General features: G+C 31.2%; 3 protein-coding genes across 13 annotated transcripts in view; 2 read left to right on the top strand and 1 right to left on the bottom strand.

Annotated features, from left to right (window-relative positions):
- Positions 1–301: 301 nt before the first annotated feature.
- On the bottom strand, positions 302–4,051 carry LOC148613596 (dolichyl-diphosphooligosaccharide--protein glycosyltransferase subunit TMEM258-like). The gene is made up of 4 exons (XM_088587043.1): positions 3,995–4,051; positions 3,002–3,117; positions 1,106–1,241; positions 302–397 (listed from the first exon to the last, which is right to left on the bottom strand). Exons 1-3 carry the CDS (start codon positions 3,995–3,997, stop codon positions 1,115–1,117), a joined length of 246 nt encoding a protein of 81 aa, XP_088443169.1. The 5' UTR covers positions 3,998–4,051; the 3' UTR covers positions 302–397; positions 1,106–1,114.
- LOC148613597 (uncharacterized) lies at positions 2,391–2,994 on the top strand. The gene has a single exon (XM_088587042.1). The coding sequence runs from the start codon at positions 2,437–2,439 to the stop codon at positions 2,683–2,685; it is 249 nt and encodes an 82-aa protein (XP_088443168.1). The 5' UTR covers positions 2,391–2,436; the 3' UTR covers positions 2,686–2,994.
- A 143-nt stretch (positions 4,052–4,194) lies between the features above and the next one.
- Positions 4,195–16,758, top strand: part of LOC148613595 (uncharacterized) — a 36,678-nt gene continuing 24,114 nt past the window's right edge. The window contains exons 1-5 of one of the 11 annotated variants that reach the window (XM_088587029.1): positions 4,195–4,574; positions 6,851–7,315; positions 8,247–8,398; positions 13,243–13,437; positions 16,596–16,678. In XM_088587029.1, the coding sequence (XP_088443155.1) occupies positions 4,503–4,574; positions 6,851–7,315; positions 8,247–8,398; positions 13,243–13,437; positions 16,596–16,678 (967 nt within the window). In that variant the 5' untranslated portion in view covers positions 4,195–4,502. The remainder of the gene's footprint in view (positions 4,575–6,850; positions 7,316–8,246; positions 8,399–13,242; positions 13,438–16,595; positions 16,679–16,758) is intronic. The other 10 variants (XM_088587026.1, XM_088587025.1, XM_088587028.1 and 7 more) reach the window with 10 other exon arrangements.

The raw sequence follows: 16,758 nt of genomic DNA, 5'->3' as shown, positions 1-16,758 counted from the left end.
AGAACAGGTCTATATAAAGGCACACACCAAATTTGAAAACAATCTATCTTTGGGAGCTGAGACAATTGCAACAAAAAATTCAGTCAGACTACTACTAAGGGGGTTTTAACATCCTTGACTACCCTGTTGGGTCTTGCACGGACAACCCAATTTGGTGGGCTTCAGTTGGACTGACAAGGTGATTCCAATATAACACTAACTCGTTGAGTGGGAGTATAAACTTGAAAATAAGTGATACTATGTTTTAATGAGCTTAAGTGGTGATCATTAGTGATTCTTCCTCATCATTAATCATCAGATATTGATATTTTATAACTTTTATTAAAACAACAAATATACACCATATAATTTCCATGGTCCACTTGCACACTTCTCTTGCAGACAGTTTTATCAGTACCTGAAATAAGTATAAACATCAGGAAACAAATGTTGGAAAAATTGACATCAGCAGTCAAAGGTATTGACTTGTATACTATAAAAACAAAAATTGTAAAGGTAAAAACCTGAATGAAAGCAGCATAATGCAATCTGTAAAGCAAAAAAAAAAAAAAAAACGTGTCTAATTAACAATTGACTAACTGTAGCAGTTTCAACTAAGAATCCTGCAAGTGGGTTGATTTATGGGTCGTAAGATCAGACATAATACTTTTTTTTAACTTGTTAAGAATGTTTTTAAATATTTAAATTCACAATCAGTTTCACGAAATCATTTTTCATGACAAGGAAAAAAGCATTTGGCCAAATGGCATGCACTATCATTTTCTGCTGAAGGGAGATAACTCAAACTTTACAAACAGAATATTTTTATAACCTCAACTGTAGAAAATAAGTGCATTATATGAAAAATGATCTTAATTAATAATCTGGTCTAACCATTAAGTGGACATAAAGCAGAAATCTGAGGTCCACTTAAATAGACAAGTACAGTATTTAAAAAATATATATTCTCAGGTTGAACTATTTAAGTTTTTTTTAAAACAAATTAACCAAATTACTCATTTAATAAACAATCAGAAATAGTTAATGGTACTTGTATGAACTGTATACTCTGTAAAATGAGGTGCATCTTATACAGAAGTTGGTGAATTAACTTTTTAATACTTACATTTAAATACTATACATATATTCCAACCCACAGAAGGAGGAATACAACTCCAAAACCCATAAACACTGATGCGACTAATGATACTAAAAGTTCTTTTGATAGATCTCTTGTAAACTTGTTTGATGTTACTTCATATCTGTTATAGGTTAAGGACAAAACAATTAGGTAAATAAAAATTATGAATAATAAGGAAAAATCATGCAGCGTTTACATTAAATGTCCCAGGCCAAAAAAAAAACAAATGTTTGCTTCAGTTTCATGCCTTCAAAATTAAGAGAAGGTACATGTACATGTATTTTGAAGTAGAAACCAAATATGGTTTTCATTATGTTGTTGGACATATTCTGTGGTGTGGCTTGTGTTGTTTTCAAAAGATTGATTTAATAACACAGGAAAATTTCACAAACATGTAAATGTAATTGCCTACATTACACATGGAAATTTGAAAAAATTATTAACAGGTTTGAAAATATAGAATATTAAAGCTGCAATATATTGCTGGTATCTGCTCTAAGTTTTGAAAAAAAATATCTCAAAATATGTAGTGTTTAAAAATGTAAAATGAACAATTAAGTATTGATATTCATGCACAATTTCCTTTTTAAATTCAAACCACATAAATGCACATGAATATCATGTACATACCGGTACATTGTAGCATCATAATTTGTATCTGTACTTGTCACAAAAAAAAAACCAACCAAATAAATGAACTATAATCCCATACTGAAATAGTGAAGCAACATTATTGAACCATTTTAGAACTTTATGGTACAATTACATGTAACTCTCATAGTTACTGTATATATACATTGCACTATCAAGTTTGTACAAAGCAAATTATAATATAACCATCAACAAAACACTCAAATATTTATGCCATAACCCTACATATACATTATATTAATGGAAAGATATCCGTCTTTCTCCAAACAACAGAACATACTGTATGTCCAGAAAATAAGTAGAAAATCATTATTAGATGCTTCATACAGTGCCTGAAATAGCCACTCGCCCACTCGCCAGTGGCGATTAAAACCTTATCTGGGCGATTGAAAAGTGCTAAAAGTAGATGAAAAGCTGGCCCAAAAAAAACTGTCTGGGCGATTGATAAAAAATCGTCAAAAAATAATTACTGCGGTTATTTTTCCAGTTGTTGGTATTTAGTCCTTTCGCATGGCATACCCGAACGTCTGATAAAACAGCCACGCTGATTGGTTTAAGAATAGAATTTAAACCAATGGGAACTCAGTTGATATAATTAATCAGAATACTTCGGATGGAACAATGGATGTACTACTAAAAGAAGGCCAAACCATAAAGACACTAGAATGGGACAACAGCTCAAATCAGCAGTGGTTCAAGCCTCACAGGAGGTTACCAATTTATTGGAGGAAGCTGATCATGTTGATGAAATTGAGAATGAACAATTAGACAACATTGAACAATTGACTCCAAGAGTCAGTGTAACCATTCTTGGAGGATGTGGTGATGACTCTGACTATTCAGATGAGGAGGAATACAGTACAGAGGCTGGGGTCTGGAGGGTCATGTGTAGAGAGGGACTAATTGAGGAATAAAAAATATTAATTGTAACTTGTTTCTTTCTTAGTTCAATCAAAGGTTTTTTTAATGATTGTACTACAAGTTAGGATCATTCAGGTCTTATATCTCTGGTATCTATGCAATTTCCTTATTGGTCATCTCTGCTTTCATGTAAGTAGCCAACCATGTTCGAGTAATTGCATTTATTCTCTACTCATTGCTTGGCAAAAAAAATTGGGCAAGTCATAATCATTTTGGGCCAGTGACTTCAAATTTTTACTAGCCCCAAAAAAAATTTTCGGGCCAGCCGATTTCAGGCACTGTTCATACAAGGTATATTTCAAAGGATACACAAAGAACCATGCCATGAAGAAAATTCCAATTCCCAGCAAGACAACTGTGAGATGTGGGAACACAGCTGGATTGATTGGACTAACATATCTGTTCATTGATTCTATTGACAGATCCTGCAAGAAAGGAAAAATATACATTTTACTAATCAAACAATATCATTTTTTTGTGCACCTGGTCCATGCTCCCAGTTTTTAATGGAGTCCAAGTTGCTCATTTGTTTTGGTTACTTTGTATGTATGGTTTTATTTACTTCATGTTCTTTGCAAAATTCTCGTAGGAAAAATAAATTTTGAATTTTTTCAATCTCGGAGGTAAGAACGAAAAATAATTGTAAGGGAATCGTAGTACAGAACGACATGAATGAAATGGCAAGTTTTTGAAAGGAACCGTCGAGTAATAACAAAAATAAACGCAAAAAAACGCAAACAATCTGAGGTGACTTGGAGTATAATTAAACGTGAGAAAGTTTAAACAAAAGCAGTCAAACACAAACAATGACTAATTTGGGCTAGTTCATTTCCTTATATTGAGGTTATTTGGTGAGACAAAACTTAAGTTCATTAAAATTTGAGCAGCTACTGCAACATTCGAATTCCGTAATAAAAAACTGGTGATTTGCCATACAAATTACAATGCCAATGGAGATTGGACTGAAAGTGAAACAGTGAAAGTCAAACAATACACCCAATCAATATGCTTACTTTCATTCTATTTATTTAATAATATGCCAAAACGTAATTAAAATCAACAACAGTAGACTCGCGAGACGCATGTTTTTCACACCTTAAGTGCTTAACACAAAGACTAACCGACACGTCACACGTGTCAAACACTTAACTAGAATATTTAATTTAAGAAAAATACGCAATAGTTATCATGTTTAAATCGATTGCTTTGAAAAGTTATAAATACATATTCTTCTTAACATATACGTGATTATTGTATGCTTTCATGCATATTTTTTTGTAGCGCTTTTCACACTTTATTTACCATTTCTGGAGATTTGTGTGTACCGGAAGCGGCGGAAGTGTAAGGTGCGTGTAAATGCGCATGACCAAAGTGAAATTTGGATCGGTCCAAAATAATTTACCTACAGTTAAATATGATAAAATCATTTAAGAATGTGATTTAACATTTCAAAGACTATTTTCTCGAGTTATGTGTCTTATCAAAGTTCCTTTGAAACTCCCAACAAATCTTCTATGACATTTTTACTTCATCAATCTATATATTTTTTTAAATCACAAATTTCCCCTTTTCGAATGGAATAGGCTGTATTTGTTTTCCCTGACATCGACACGAGGAAAGTTGACAGAAACTGATATGAAATTAATTACATCAATTACGCGCTAATTTATTGGATATAGGATACCAAGTGGTTATTAAAAATGTCAAATTCAAACGAAAAAAAATAATTTGCTAATTTTCCTCACTTTTTATGTGTGACATGATGGGATAGAAAAAAAAAAAATTTTGGATATAATTTTTCATTCTAAATATGTTTAGTCCACTTTCAAGAGGCTATGGAACTTGGACTGGGAATTATGACCCATATGCTGATGAAGGCGCTGTAAGTTTTTTTTCACTTTTAATGTTTTATCGGAAAAAAAGTTTTGAAACCACATACATTTTTTATCTTAGTTTTTTTAAACAGTTGAAGCTGTTTGAAGAATTACATTTTTGTAATTACATGTATCTAACTAATTATATACTTGACACAGTTATTTTTTTTTCTTAATTTTAAAGTTACCAAATTGCTTACTTTACTACATGACAGTTAAACATTAATATTTGAATTGATCAAGCTAGAGCCTAGACGTCATGTTACTTAGTAGGCTTTACATGTATCATATACATGTACCTGTATATTAAATGAAATATTTAATGATAGGTCTATGGTATACATGTTTATATATAATGTTGAAAGGAATCTGCCAACCAGCAAACTTAATGGGTATTGGATCGTGGAGTCATGACAATTGCAGCACAAACAAAAAAATTATATAAGTCTAAAGGATTGTACAACGATACGGATAAAGATGCTAATACACTATAATAAAATGTATAATGATCAAAATTTTCAGTCAACAAAGACCTTCTTCAGTGCCTACATGTGCGCACACACACACACATACACACACACACATATATATAGAAAGGTCTGAAAAATTTTCAACGATGTTAAAACTGACAAATTTGTGATGCAAATTTATATAGCCTAGCTGTCCGAGTGGTCTAGAGTGCTGGACTTTATGCAGGCGGTGTTGCCATAGATGTCGCAGCGGTACGCATTTGAGTCCCGTGGAGGGAATGACCAAAAATTTGCATCGCAAATTTGTCAGTTGTCAGTTCTAACATTGTTGGGAATTTTTCAGACCTTTCTATACGTTTATATATCTTCCCTGTACCAATTTGATTCGATGGAGTAGTGTAGGGAATAGTCATCACATTCTGAGACATTTATATATATATACACACACACACACATACCTACATACATTATAGTCCATGGATTAACCCCTCAGCTTTGGGTTAAACCCCAGTTTTGGTTTTTATCCATTGTAAAATTAGAAAGTTTGGAAATTTATTTTAACTTTTTATTTAAAAGTAGGAAATTTATTGTATTTGAAGTATATTTTCTGAAGTCAGTACACATATGCTTTTTAATTTGATGTATTTAAAAAAAGTCGTGAGCCTTGAAATATTGAATTTTACTCCAGTCTGTAACTTTTAAAATAATGAAAATGAAAAAAAAAAAAAAAACTTCCTTTGCAAAAGTTATATAGAAAAACACAAAAATTTCCATTTTTAACAATATTTCATATCTGGAAACTTTTCATTTTTATATTGGACAAAACATCCCCCAAATTGAGGGTTAAGCTTAAGTTGAGGTGCTGTTACCAACCTGTTTAAACAAGCTTTTTTTTTAAATGTACATACATGTACATTTTATGTACATGTAAGTGAAATTGTGAAATATGTACATGTACATTGTATGTTAGTGATAAATTTGTTGATTGTTCAAACTTTTTTTTTTAACTTTTAGTCATTTCTTTTGTACTGTACACAAACAAAAAATGTATTTACATGTAAATACAGTAATTTTATAGCACAGACAATGTAAAGGCAGCAAAAAATATGTATTAAATTACAACACTTAAAACATAATCATTGAATTGAATATTAGTAATCTGAGTCATTAAATAACCTTTTAAACTATTTTATAGCACTTTTAGTACTGTTTATGAATATGAAATGGTATACATTATAGTCATTTTAGAAACTTCAGAAAGGAAAATTAATTTTTGCACATTAATCATTTTAAAAGACTTTATGAAGTACTTACAGATGTACTATAGTATACACCAAAATTTATGTACACTTATAAGGTTACATCCACTCTTATACAAAATGTACATATTTTGCTATGGAAGCCATGTACAAAAATGTACTTGTTTGTATGTTCAATAAAATATTCTAGCAGTACCGAATATAGTATCAAATGGTAGTTACATTTTTGTAAAACAGTTATTTTCAAAAGTATCTGTGATTTCATAGTATGCTAAACTCTTTCTAATCCTGGTTATTGCTCTGACCATTGGATTTTTTTTTAAAGATTCATTGGTTGGAGACCTTTTGGTGTTCTCTGAAAGTAATCATTACTTTTTATTTAGGAACTTTTTAGACTAGTGGATTTTTTTTAACGTTTCACCATCGTTATCTGTTCTTTTTTCTATGGGTCAATTACTGACCTTGCATTTAAACTTGTACATGTATGTGTACATGTACTTGGAGTACACATTTGTAAAGAACTGATATTACATGTCTGCTCATTTTTTTTAACAGGATTCAGACTCTTTACCAGAAATAGAAGAGCCTCACCGGCATGGGATTACTGTCGGTTTCATATCAAGAACTCCTTCAGCTACTGCAATTTCTCCACCTTTTAGGATAAACAGTAGCCATGCCAGAGGTGAAAGTCACCCTGGAAGTGCTAATCGCACAAGGGAGGCCACTCTTTCTGGTAGAAAATCAGGAGTAAGAAGAGAATTGAGAGAACAATCATCACTTGGGGAGTGCTCAAGAGAAAATTCTGATATGCAGATGAATCTACCCAAAACTTATCTTACCAAGAAAGGTGCCTTAGTTCTATTTTCAGCACCAGAAAATGAATTAGATTCGAAAACATTACAGAGTGATTCCAAACCTCGCTTTCGAGTTTCTAGAAAACAAGTAGACACAATTGATACTAGTCTAAAATTAGGCACTATGGATAAACTTGTGATGTCTGTCTTAGATTTTGGTGAAGATGTAAGTTTTAAAAATATGTAGAGTAAACTTATCTGACTCAGTGGAAAAATAGGACTTACGTATTTTAACTGAATAATGATGAATATTTTATATAAAAAATTTGTGTGCTTGATCAACTTTTTAATACTTCCTTGAAAGAAATATGCTTTGGAATGATTTACTCAAATGTACATTGTATTTAAATGTGTATGGAAAATGCAGAATTTTAATCTTTTGGTCTTTTCAAACTAAAATGCAGTTTTTGCAGTTGCACATACATTTTGTATATTGTATATCTGCTTTGGTCTAATATACAAGTAAAGGGTGATGTGTTATTCCAGTTTTATGTTATGTACAACAATGTACATGTGCATAGTATTAATGCAGTGGCATACATGTGTACATATACATATAGCCAAAAAAGCCATTTTCTTCCAACGAATAATTGCCTGCAAAAGAAACATTGTACATACATTTACATATATTATTATTAGTAATATTAATATGATATTTATGTACATTATATCACTTGTATATGTTTGCCACTTGATGGTTTTGTTAGTATTTGATCAGAAAGTATAGGTCAGATTTAGTCTATCATGTTTTTTTTTGTTATTTGATAATCTGATCTAATTAAAATTAGATTCATCTATTATTGTTCCATTCAGTCACTACATGTAGGATCTAACAACACCTCATTCTACTTTCTGTTCATGTCCTTGGGATTTTTCCCTTTGATTAATGTTTTCAACATCATGGTAGATGAAATCAGATTGGCTGATGAGAAAGGTCATCAGAACAGAAAGTAGAGTGGAGTGTTGTTTAATGTTAAATTCTACATGTACATGCAGTGACTGAATGGAACAATTGATAGATCTAATTTTTATTAGATTGTTGATGATCATTCCTAGTTTTATAAGGTTCTACAGGTCCATGCATTCCCTCATTTTAGGAACTTGAAGATGAGAAGAGTTCAGTACAAGAAGAGAAAGAGAAATTGTTCATGAAATTTTTAAACAAAGTAGATGAGAAAGATGTTGACCAGAGAAGTCAACCTGGAGGTGATGTAGGGCACTATCTTAAAGATCTTAAACATACTACAAGGTATACATTTCTTATCAAGCCAAGTAAATGTAAAATGTACATGTAGATTTTCATCCAACCTTCACAAAAATATGGGACGGGTGAAAGAATTTTTTTTCTTATTCCTTACCAGATATTTGCTTGTCCAATTTTAGCTATATGAAATATAGATACATGTACATGTATGTTCTGAATCCATAGCCACACTAGTTTCAGAGAAGAAAGATTTGTGTGTAATAGTTCTTGTACATTGTATCTCAATACTAGAAACTGACTGGGAAAAAAATCATGATTATAAAATTCCAGCCCCAGTTTTTTTTTATTTTTGTCATTTTTTAGGGGTGGGAGGGGATGAAAATCTACTAATTAATTTTATTTGGCCTTACTCCACTGCTTAAGTCAGAATAGTTGAAGTACATGTATTTCAGATTTACATGTATTTGTACATGACATGTGATTTGCAAATACTTTGTGTATAATAGTATGACAATATTCAAAACGTTCATGTTAGAATAGTTCAGGTACATAATGTATTGTATTGGTTCATACTTTGCCCTTAATTTACAGACACTGCCTAAATGTCCTTTGGAACACTAAAATAATTCTTGAAACTAGCGCTTGGTTTGCAACTAAAATAATTCTTTTGAGTATATATTTTATTTTATCTATCTTTTTGTCAAGCATTCCAAAGATTTTAGTAGTCTCTAGTTTACTTCAGAGTCCAAGTATAGGTTGGAATTTAGTGTCTGTCCAGTACTACTTTTTCATCTGACTCAGGTCAAAATTCATTAGAGGTATTGGGCCATATACATATTTATATGTCAGTTTAACTTCTTAGACTAAGTGTATCAAATCACATTGCTAAGATAAGATAGGACATTACATAATTTGAAGATACACTACATGCATGTGGCTCTTCGAGATTATTATGTTCATCCTTTCCTAACAACCATGAACATTGTTCTAGGGTTTTTCTCTGTGTATTCAAAATGTACATTTAACTTATTGCTACTTTAAATTTTGGTCTAAAATTACAAGTTTGACACTCATCATGGTCTTAAAGCATTTTGATGTCTTCCTCATCAAGTATGTGATTAAATCTTCAAGACTTCTGGTGTTTGTAATGCCATATGTTGACGAGTTGGATCTTTAAGGATAATAATATAATTTGATCCTAACTACACTGATTGATGGTAATTGATTTTAAAAGTTGTTGGTATATCTCAAACAAATTGCCTCATTAGGGTATTTCCCTCTTTCTGTAAAGCATAGCTTTCTAATTAATGAGATTTGATATTAAACTGTGCTTACTTAACAATATTGAAGATTTATTTGGATACCATATAACCTAAAATTTAAGACCTTTATTTCTAGTTTACATTCAGTTCTTGGCGTGCTACGTTTACTTTTTAACAATGTTTTAACTAATATTTGTAGAAAGGCTTAAGTGATTTCTGTTATTTTGAGGTTTAAATCAATAGACCACTACTAAAAGCTTTGCTTTTGTCGCCGATATATGTATTTAACGTCATTGCTATCTTTGAAGGAATAACTAGCGTCAGAAAAAAATGACTACAAATGAAAAGGTCCTTTTCATTTAAAAAATGCACTTGACAAATGTATTCATATGCAATTTCTGAGCACTTCTGTTGTTAAGTGCTAAACAAACTTACATTTAAAAAAAGTAGACCTCATCTTTAAACCCACCTATTAAAACTGGCATGCTAATATTGACTTACTATATCATTTAGTACTTGATTAACTATTGTTGCTTTTGATCTCTACTCAGTATGGAATAGAATTCTTATGGTCAATTTTGGAATTAAGAATTGAGTTGTCGTTACTTACATGTACATGTAACTGTCACACAAGAAATATACAAGACTTTTTAGTCCTTGAAATTGGCTTGAATAAAACTTATTTACAAAAAGAAATGCTTTACATTGTTTTTTGTGTATAGTTATTTAAGTTTTTTTTTAACAAACACCTGATATGGTCTGGAAAATACAATAGGAATTTTTAATGCCTTTAACTACTTTTTCAAGTCTAACATGGACAGATATGGAAAAAAGATGGATTATTCGACCACACAAAATTTTTGGGGTAAACAGGAATTACTAAAGTTTCTACTACTCTGTCAGTACAACTTGTTATTCAATAAAAAAAAATAAATCAATATCAATGTCAGATGTCTTACATGTATCTTGATGTGCATGCATACTGGGAAACAATTATTTTCTTACAATTTCAAGGGGGGATAATTCAGTTTTAGGGTTTATACTGTAAGTTCCAGATGTAGTGAGGATATCCTGTTTAGTATAGTTTATTGTTTTCTGAGTAAGGTTAAGGTTTTGAAATATTAGAAATTATTTTGATGAGAAAGGAAACTTGCACATAAACTAGGCATTCCCATAGTAGGGTTAAAAATTAACTGGCAGTTACCCAGATCTTGCCATGTCTATACGACATTGAAATCAATCAATCAATCATCTCTCTGTTGTTTCTATATTATCATTTCCAATTTATAACCCACTATTGATCTTCTGTTTGTCTTTGTTGACTGATAATGCAGAATAGCCAGTTTTAACGGATCTTATCATGGAGTCATCCTGATAAGTCATAGTCATAAAATTCTTTCTTGTTTGAATTAGATTTAATGGAATTAGTTTTATTATAGAGAGAGACAACCATAATCTATCACTCCAATCTATCATAGGTATTCTCATTATAGATATGAAAATAAAAGCAGAAGGATTACGGTATATTTGTATTGGTTCTTCATATGTACCCTGTAACTTAATTTCAATTTTCTTCAGTGAAAATGTACAAGAACATGTACCTGATTTACCTCCAATGAGACACAAAATACTTGTTGAATACTTTTAAAAGTGCTATTTATTTAATTTCAGATCTTTTCTTACAGCACATGTACAATTACATGGACCATAAAATACCTGAATCATGAGCAAATTGTGTGAATGGTAGATAGTTGAGATTGATAATTTCTTTAAAGTTTTAGATTGTGTTCTTTTAAAAATTAAAGTACATGTATATGTTGTAGTTTGCATTTACCTTGAGGTTAAATGATTTCCTGAATCACATAATTTAGGATAAATAGTTACTTTTACCATTTGGCCTTATATTGATACTAGTGTAAGGCACCTGCTTAAACTTCACTTAAGATTCCCTCCTTTAAAGCTTGAATAAATGATAAAAAGCTGGTTATACTTTTTTTGTACACACATGAACATGTATATAATAATTTCTGATTTAAATACAACAAGAGTACAACATAACTCATTGAAAGTGATTGAATCTTTAGCTTGGTACAAATTGTTATTGACTTAAATGTAGGTAGTAAATGATGTTTAGGCCCTTGTCATTGTCTGGTGGCATACACAAAGTTCCTTTTAGGTAACATTATGACAGATAAATTGTGAAATACACAAAAAGCAATGTTTTAGCTCTTATTACAGTGAAATATCAGTAAGATGGGAATATCATTCATTAATAAAATGTTGATGTCTCAAAGGTTAATTTTACTTTAAACTTGAAAGGTTCTGGACTATTTTACCAGAAAGTGTAATGCCCTCAATAAGAGTAGACCTAAATGCAAATTATGGTAGGTAGAGGACCTACATGTAGGTTAATGAAATTTCAATGGTTCTGCATCAGAAATTGAGGGTCCCACTATTAGCCCCTGTGTATTTGTATATAAACTTTGTAGTTGTTTCATGCAATATTCTGTAGAGCTAGATAGAAATCAAGGTTATTCAGAATGATAGGACTTAAACCTTCCAGTAATCTCTACAGCTGGGATTTTCTATTGTAGTTCAAGAAAATCTTTCAAATAATTTTAATATTCTTAAGTCGTTTTAAGTAGCTGTATTTGTAAGAATCATGCAAAATCTGAAAAATGTGATATACCCCAAAAAAGGCTACATATTTTTATTTTTGTAATTAAGTTATTTTATGGGACTGTACTATGAAATGTGTAATTATTCATTCAAATCTGCCTGCTCTTAGGAGATAATCAACATTGAAAATCCAGTAGATTCTGTTGTATTTGAGTGTCATTTACAGAGTAATCTCCCTTAATTTTGAAACCTATGGTGCATTCTATATAATTTTTATCTCCTAAGAGCACGGGTTATATGAAAAACCACATGTTAATTTCTGTTTACTATGACATTTCAAACAAAATATCAAAAATAAAAATATGTAGGCTTCTTACCCATGAATCACATTTTGCATGATCCTTAGCTGGAGTGCTACTTAAGTATTTGTTTACACTTTTGGCCATTTGTATATAATATTAAAGGGAAAGGATTACAGATTTGTTAGAGTTTGCTCACCTGTTTAATATGATGATTGTCATATAATAAATTTCATTGTACGATATTTTAATTTCTTCACTGTGTGTTTAATATGCACATGGTTTTTATTTCAAATAAGATAAATGTTTATTTTCACCTTGAAACACTGAAATATTCAGACAAAGTTTCTTTGTACAGTGCATGTACGTTTGAAAAAGTACTTCTTTAGTCATCTGTATTTGTTTGAACTCATTTGTTATCAAGATCCAGATTTAAGAATGCCCATACAAAGAAGGTACAATGTAATACCTTTTTATCATCCTACCTGTCTATTCAATGGATGTAGGTCTTTTTCTTATTAAAGCATAACTCTGGAACGGTTCTATAGATTTCATGTGATACACATGCATATAATGAATAGCAATAGCAGGAGCAATATTTTGATGAAAATTCATCATTTGATCAGCTTTTTAAATCCAGTTGAAAATTAAAAAAAAATAACTGTGGTACCTAATGCAAGAACACCAGCTGTATTTCTTTTATTTTCAGTTTACAAATGGGTCTGACAGGTGACACTACATTGCCTCGTAGCCGTGAAGCTCTTGAGTTGAGGGCCATACTACGAGGACTACAGACTGACCAATGGCCCTGTACCTACAAACAGGATGGACCAACTTTCAAACAGCCCAGTCCCTTAGCCTATCAGTACTCCAGGCCCCCATCCCATCTACACCACCCACCAAGGTATGAATATGTATAAATGTAAACAGCTCTAAATTCCAAATGACTCCAGGAAGCCTTTTAATGTCCATTCATTTCACATAAAGTACTGGTAAAGAGATTTTGAGTGAGTACATGAGTACCAGTATATTTTGAATTGTGTATGTAAAGTAAAATATGTACATGTATTTGATTACTGATGGAAAAACGGGTGCAATCATGATTATCTTTTGATTACATTTTGATGATAGTAATTCACACCATATACAGTTGTACTATAGTAGTCCGTTATTTTTTATCAATTTGTTTTACAGGAAGTAGTGTCTGTGTATACTTATATGGTTAAAAAACCTTGCTTACATTTAAGCTGTTTAAGCAAAGGTGACTTACTTGAATGAAATGACATTCAGCTATTTTTAATAATCCTGCAATTGAAGTGTTTGAAATATATGTATGTGGGAACTAAAATGTGAAGCATGAAGAATTACATGTGTATAAACTTAGACAGGCTTCCCTAAGCATATGCTTCAGAAATTCAAAACAGACTTTAAAAGTGCTGTAGGTTTTCCATTCAGTGTAAATTTAAAGAAATTATTGTATATTTTTAATACTGTTTAAAAATATGCAGATCCACCAAGTAACTGCTGTTTTATATCAATATAACACCCTTCTATAGGTTTACGATCAGGCAAATCTAAATAAAATTGATGTAACTGAAATTTAAATGATATACCGGTACTTATTTATTTTATGCTTTATTGAATATTTTCTATATACATAAATGCTCCACTTTCTACTGTAATCTTATTTTTCACCTTGTGATTTAGTGTTAGTGAGTGATCATTTTCAGTAAAGATTTATGGAATGATGAGAAGTATATAAGAAATGCAAATAAAGTAAAAATTGAATTTAATCGAGAAATACTTCTTCGCAAGTAAATCTAGAGCGTGAACATTAGCACATGATGTAACTGAATAGGACAACCTCTGATGGTATCGAGTTAGACAATAGTGGATCTGTAACAGTATACAAATACAGCCACAGCAAGTTTATAATACATATGAGAAGTCTAATGGGGTGAGGCAACTCTACCATCTTACTTGCCAGTACATTACGGCTAGAAACCACTAATTCCACTTCCCATAGGCTTCTATGCTAATTTGACAATATTCAATGGCTTCTCTGGACTTTACCTTAACTTTAATCTGCAGAGGACTATATATCAGCATGATTCTACATATGTCAGCTCACAATCCTCAGAATGGCATGTGGGGTTAGCAGACTTGCAGTGCAGTACTGGTCACCGGAAGTGAAGGGTCTATAAATAGCATGGGAAATCCCAGTGTTTTCACAAGATAGGGTATATTTAGAAACCATTATGGAGATTAGGCTTCACATCACAAGAAGCAAAATGCACCTACAAAATGTACAGAAATGTTTTTCATTTCAGAAACTGTTTAAATTTTTTAAATAGGATGAGAACTTTTTTCACAGCACTATGAGGAACAGGGGTAATTTCTGCATAGGACTATTTTTGCGTACGTTCCAAATGCTCATTGGTTGAATTGATGGTCTGTAACCTTACTATGTAGATACATAATATACACGGCTATTATACACATACTGCCTGTAGTAGAGAGTGTTATGCTTTAGTATCACACTCTGTATATATATTACAAGAGACGAAGTCGAGGATGATATAGTAACAGAGTGTGATACGAAGCACACTCTTTAAATATATCAGTGTGATACATAGGATTCATCTGGGTGTTATTACTTTACAAACATTTTGATGATTATGAGGTATAATTACTTGGTGGATAAGGCAATTAAATCTCTTTTTTACACATTCTGCTTGATCTTTAGACAGAGAAGTACTTACTTACTTTGTCATTGGAACCTTGTTCCTCTTTTTCAATAGAGAGAAATTGTAATAGATATCATTATTAAGTTTTACCCATTAAATATTAAATTAAGTCCTTCCATATTTCAAATTTGTAATGAGTAATAAAGCTACCATTATGACCTAAATGTCATGTTTTGTTAATGTCCCAAAATTCCTTGAGTAGAAGATATTTTGTGTTTGCGTTTGTTTCTCATCTTGTCAGGTCTGACACATTTTTCTTCCACAAGTCTTTATCACTTAAATTGTTATTAAATCGTTTCAATATAAATTTTGAGACAAGATTAAGACGTAGAGTTTTGATAAGAAGTAATTTGTGTAACAATATCCAATAACAAAATGATTTTTGATTTTTAAAGTTCACCCGTTTAAAGGTTTTGAAAGGAATTATATATGACTGGAAAAGTTATTTAAATTGATCTTAATCTTTGTAATTATTTTTCTCTAGCCAAGAGCACTTAACGTTCCCCATGAGAAGTTTTTGTATTGAATAAGCATTGTTCGCAGTTATATCATTTTCTATTGTTTTCAGTCAAGTGTTAGTCATAAAAAACTTGAGTTTTACTTTACGCTTTTGAAACATTATTAAAATTTGAAGAATTTAGATAATAACACTTCAACAAAAGAATGAGGTAGTTGCTATGTGCACAGAGTTTAATGTCTGTTTTAAATAAGGTCAGCTGACAAGTAGAAAACAAATCTTAAAGATGATATGACAAGAAATTTTTGCCCATTAAGACAAAAACTGTATATCTAATTGTTTAGATACTACATGTATAATCCTATAAAGATAGAAATGTTACAAACCACTTTTTACTTCCAATCCTCTATAAACTTAAAATCTGATAAAAATCTAAGGTTTGCAGCATCAAAGTGGTTTTTGATTCCACAAATTTAAAAGGCTTGTGTTAATTGTTACAAGGTAATCTCATTCTCTTTTCTAATATTCATTTTGTTTTTAAATTTTTCATACCCAAACTACTTTTTTTCATATTTGAATACAAGGAATGAAATGTAACTTGTACAAAATACTTGAGTTATTATTTTTAATTCTTAATTTAGTCATCTTGAAGGCAATGTACATATACTTCTTCATGCTACACAAATTATGAATATGTCTACAGGAGCTGTGTTTGGTCTGCCAGCTTCAGTTTTAACTTTAGCAGTAATTGTTTCCAGAAATCAGCTAAAAACCATGACAAACAAAGAAAGAATTTGTTGTTTTTCAGCTGTTGTTTTTCTTGGAATATTATTTTAAATTTATTATTCTTATTTCCAGAAATCAGTATCAGCGCATATTATCATCCAAGAAGTTGGAAGATTCGGTCCAGTCATTGAAATCCTACCTCGGTAGATCACTGGGTAATTACCTTTATCACTTGTGACAGGATTTTCCTTCGATGATTTAAATGTTCAGGTTTGTCCAGCATGGATTGCTGTTT

This window comes from Perna viridis, chromosome 6 (assembly GCF_037379345.1).
Source record: "Perna viridis isolate PV_CMFRI_1.1 ecotype Kerala chromosome 6, ASM3737934v1, whole genome shotgun sequence".
Classification (NCBI taxonomy): domain Eukaryota; kingdom Metazoa; phylum Mollusca; class Bivalvia; order Mytilida; family Mytilidae; genus Perna; species Perna viridis.
Note: the sequence above shows the minus strand (reverse complement) of the source record. Positions and strands in the feature narration are given on the sequence as shown.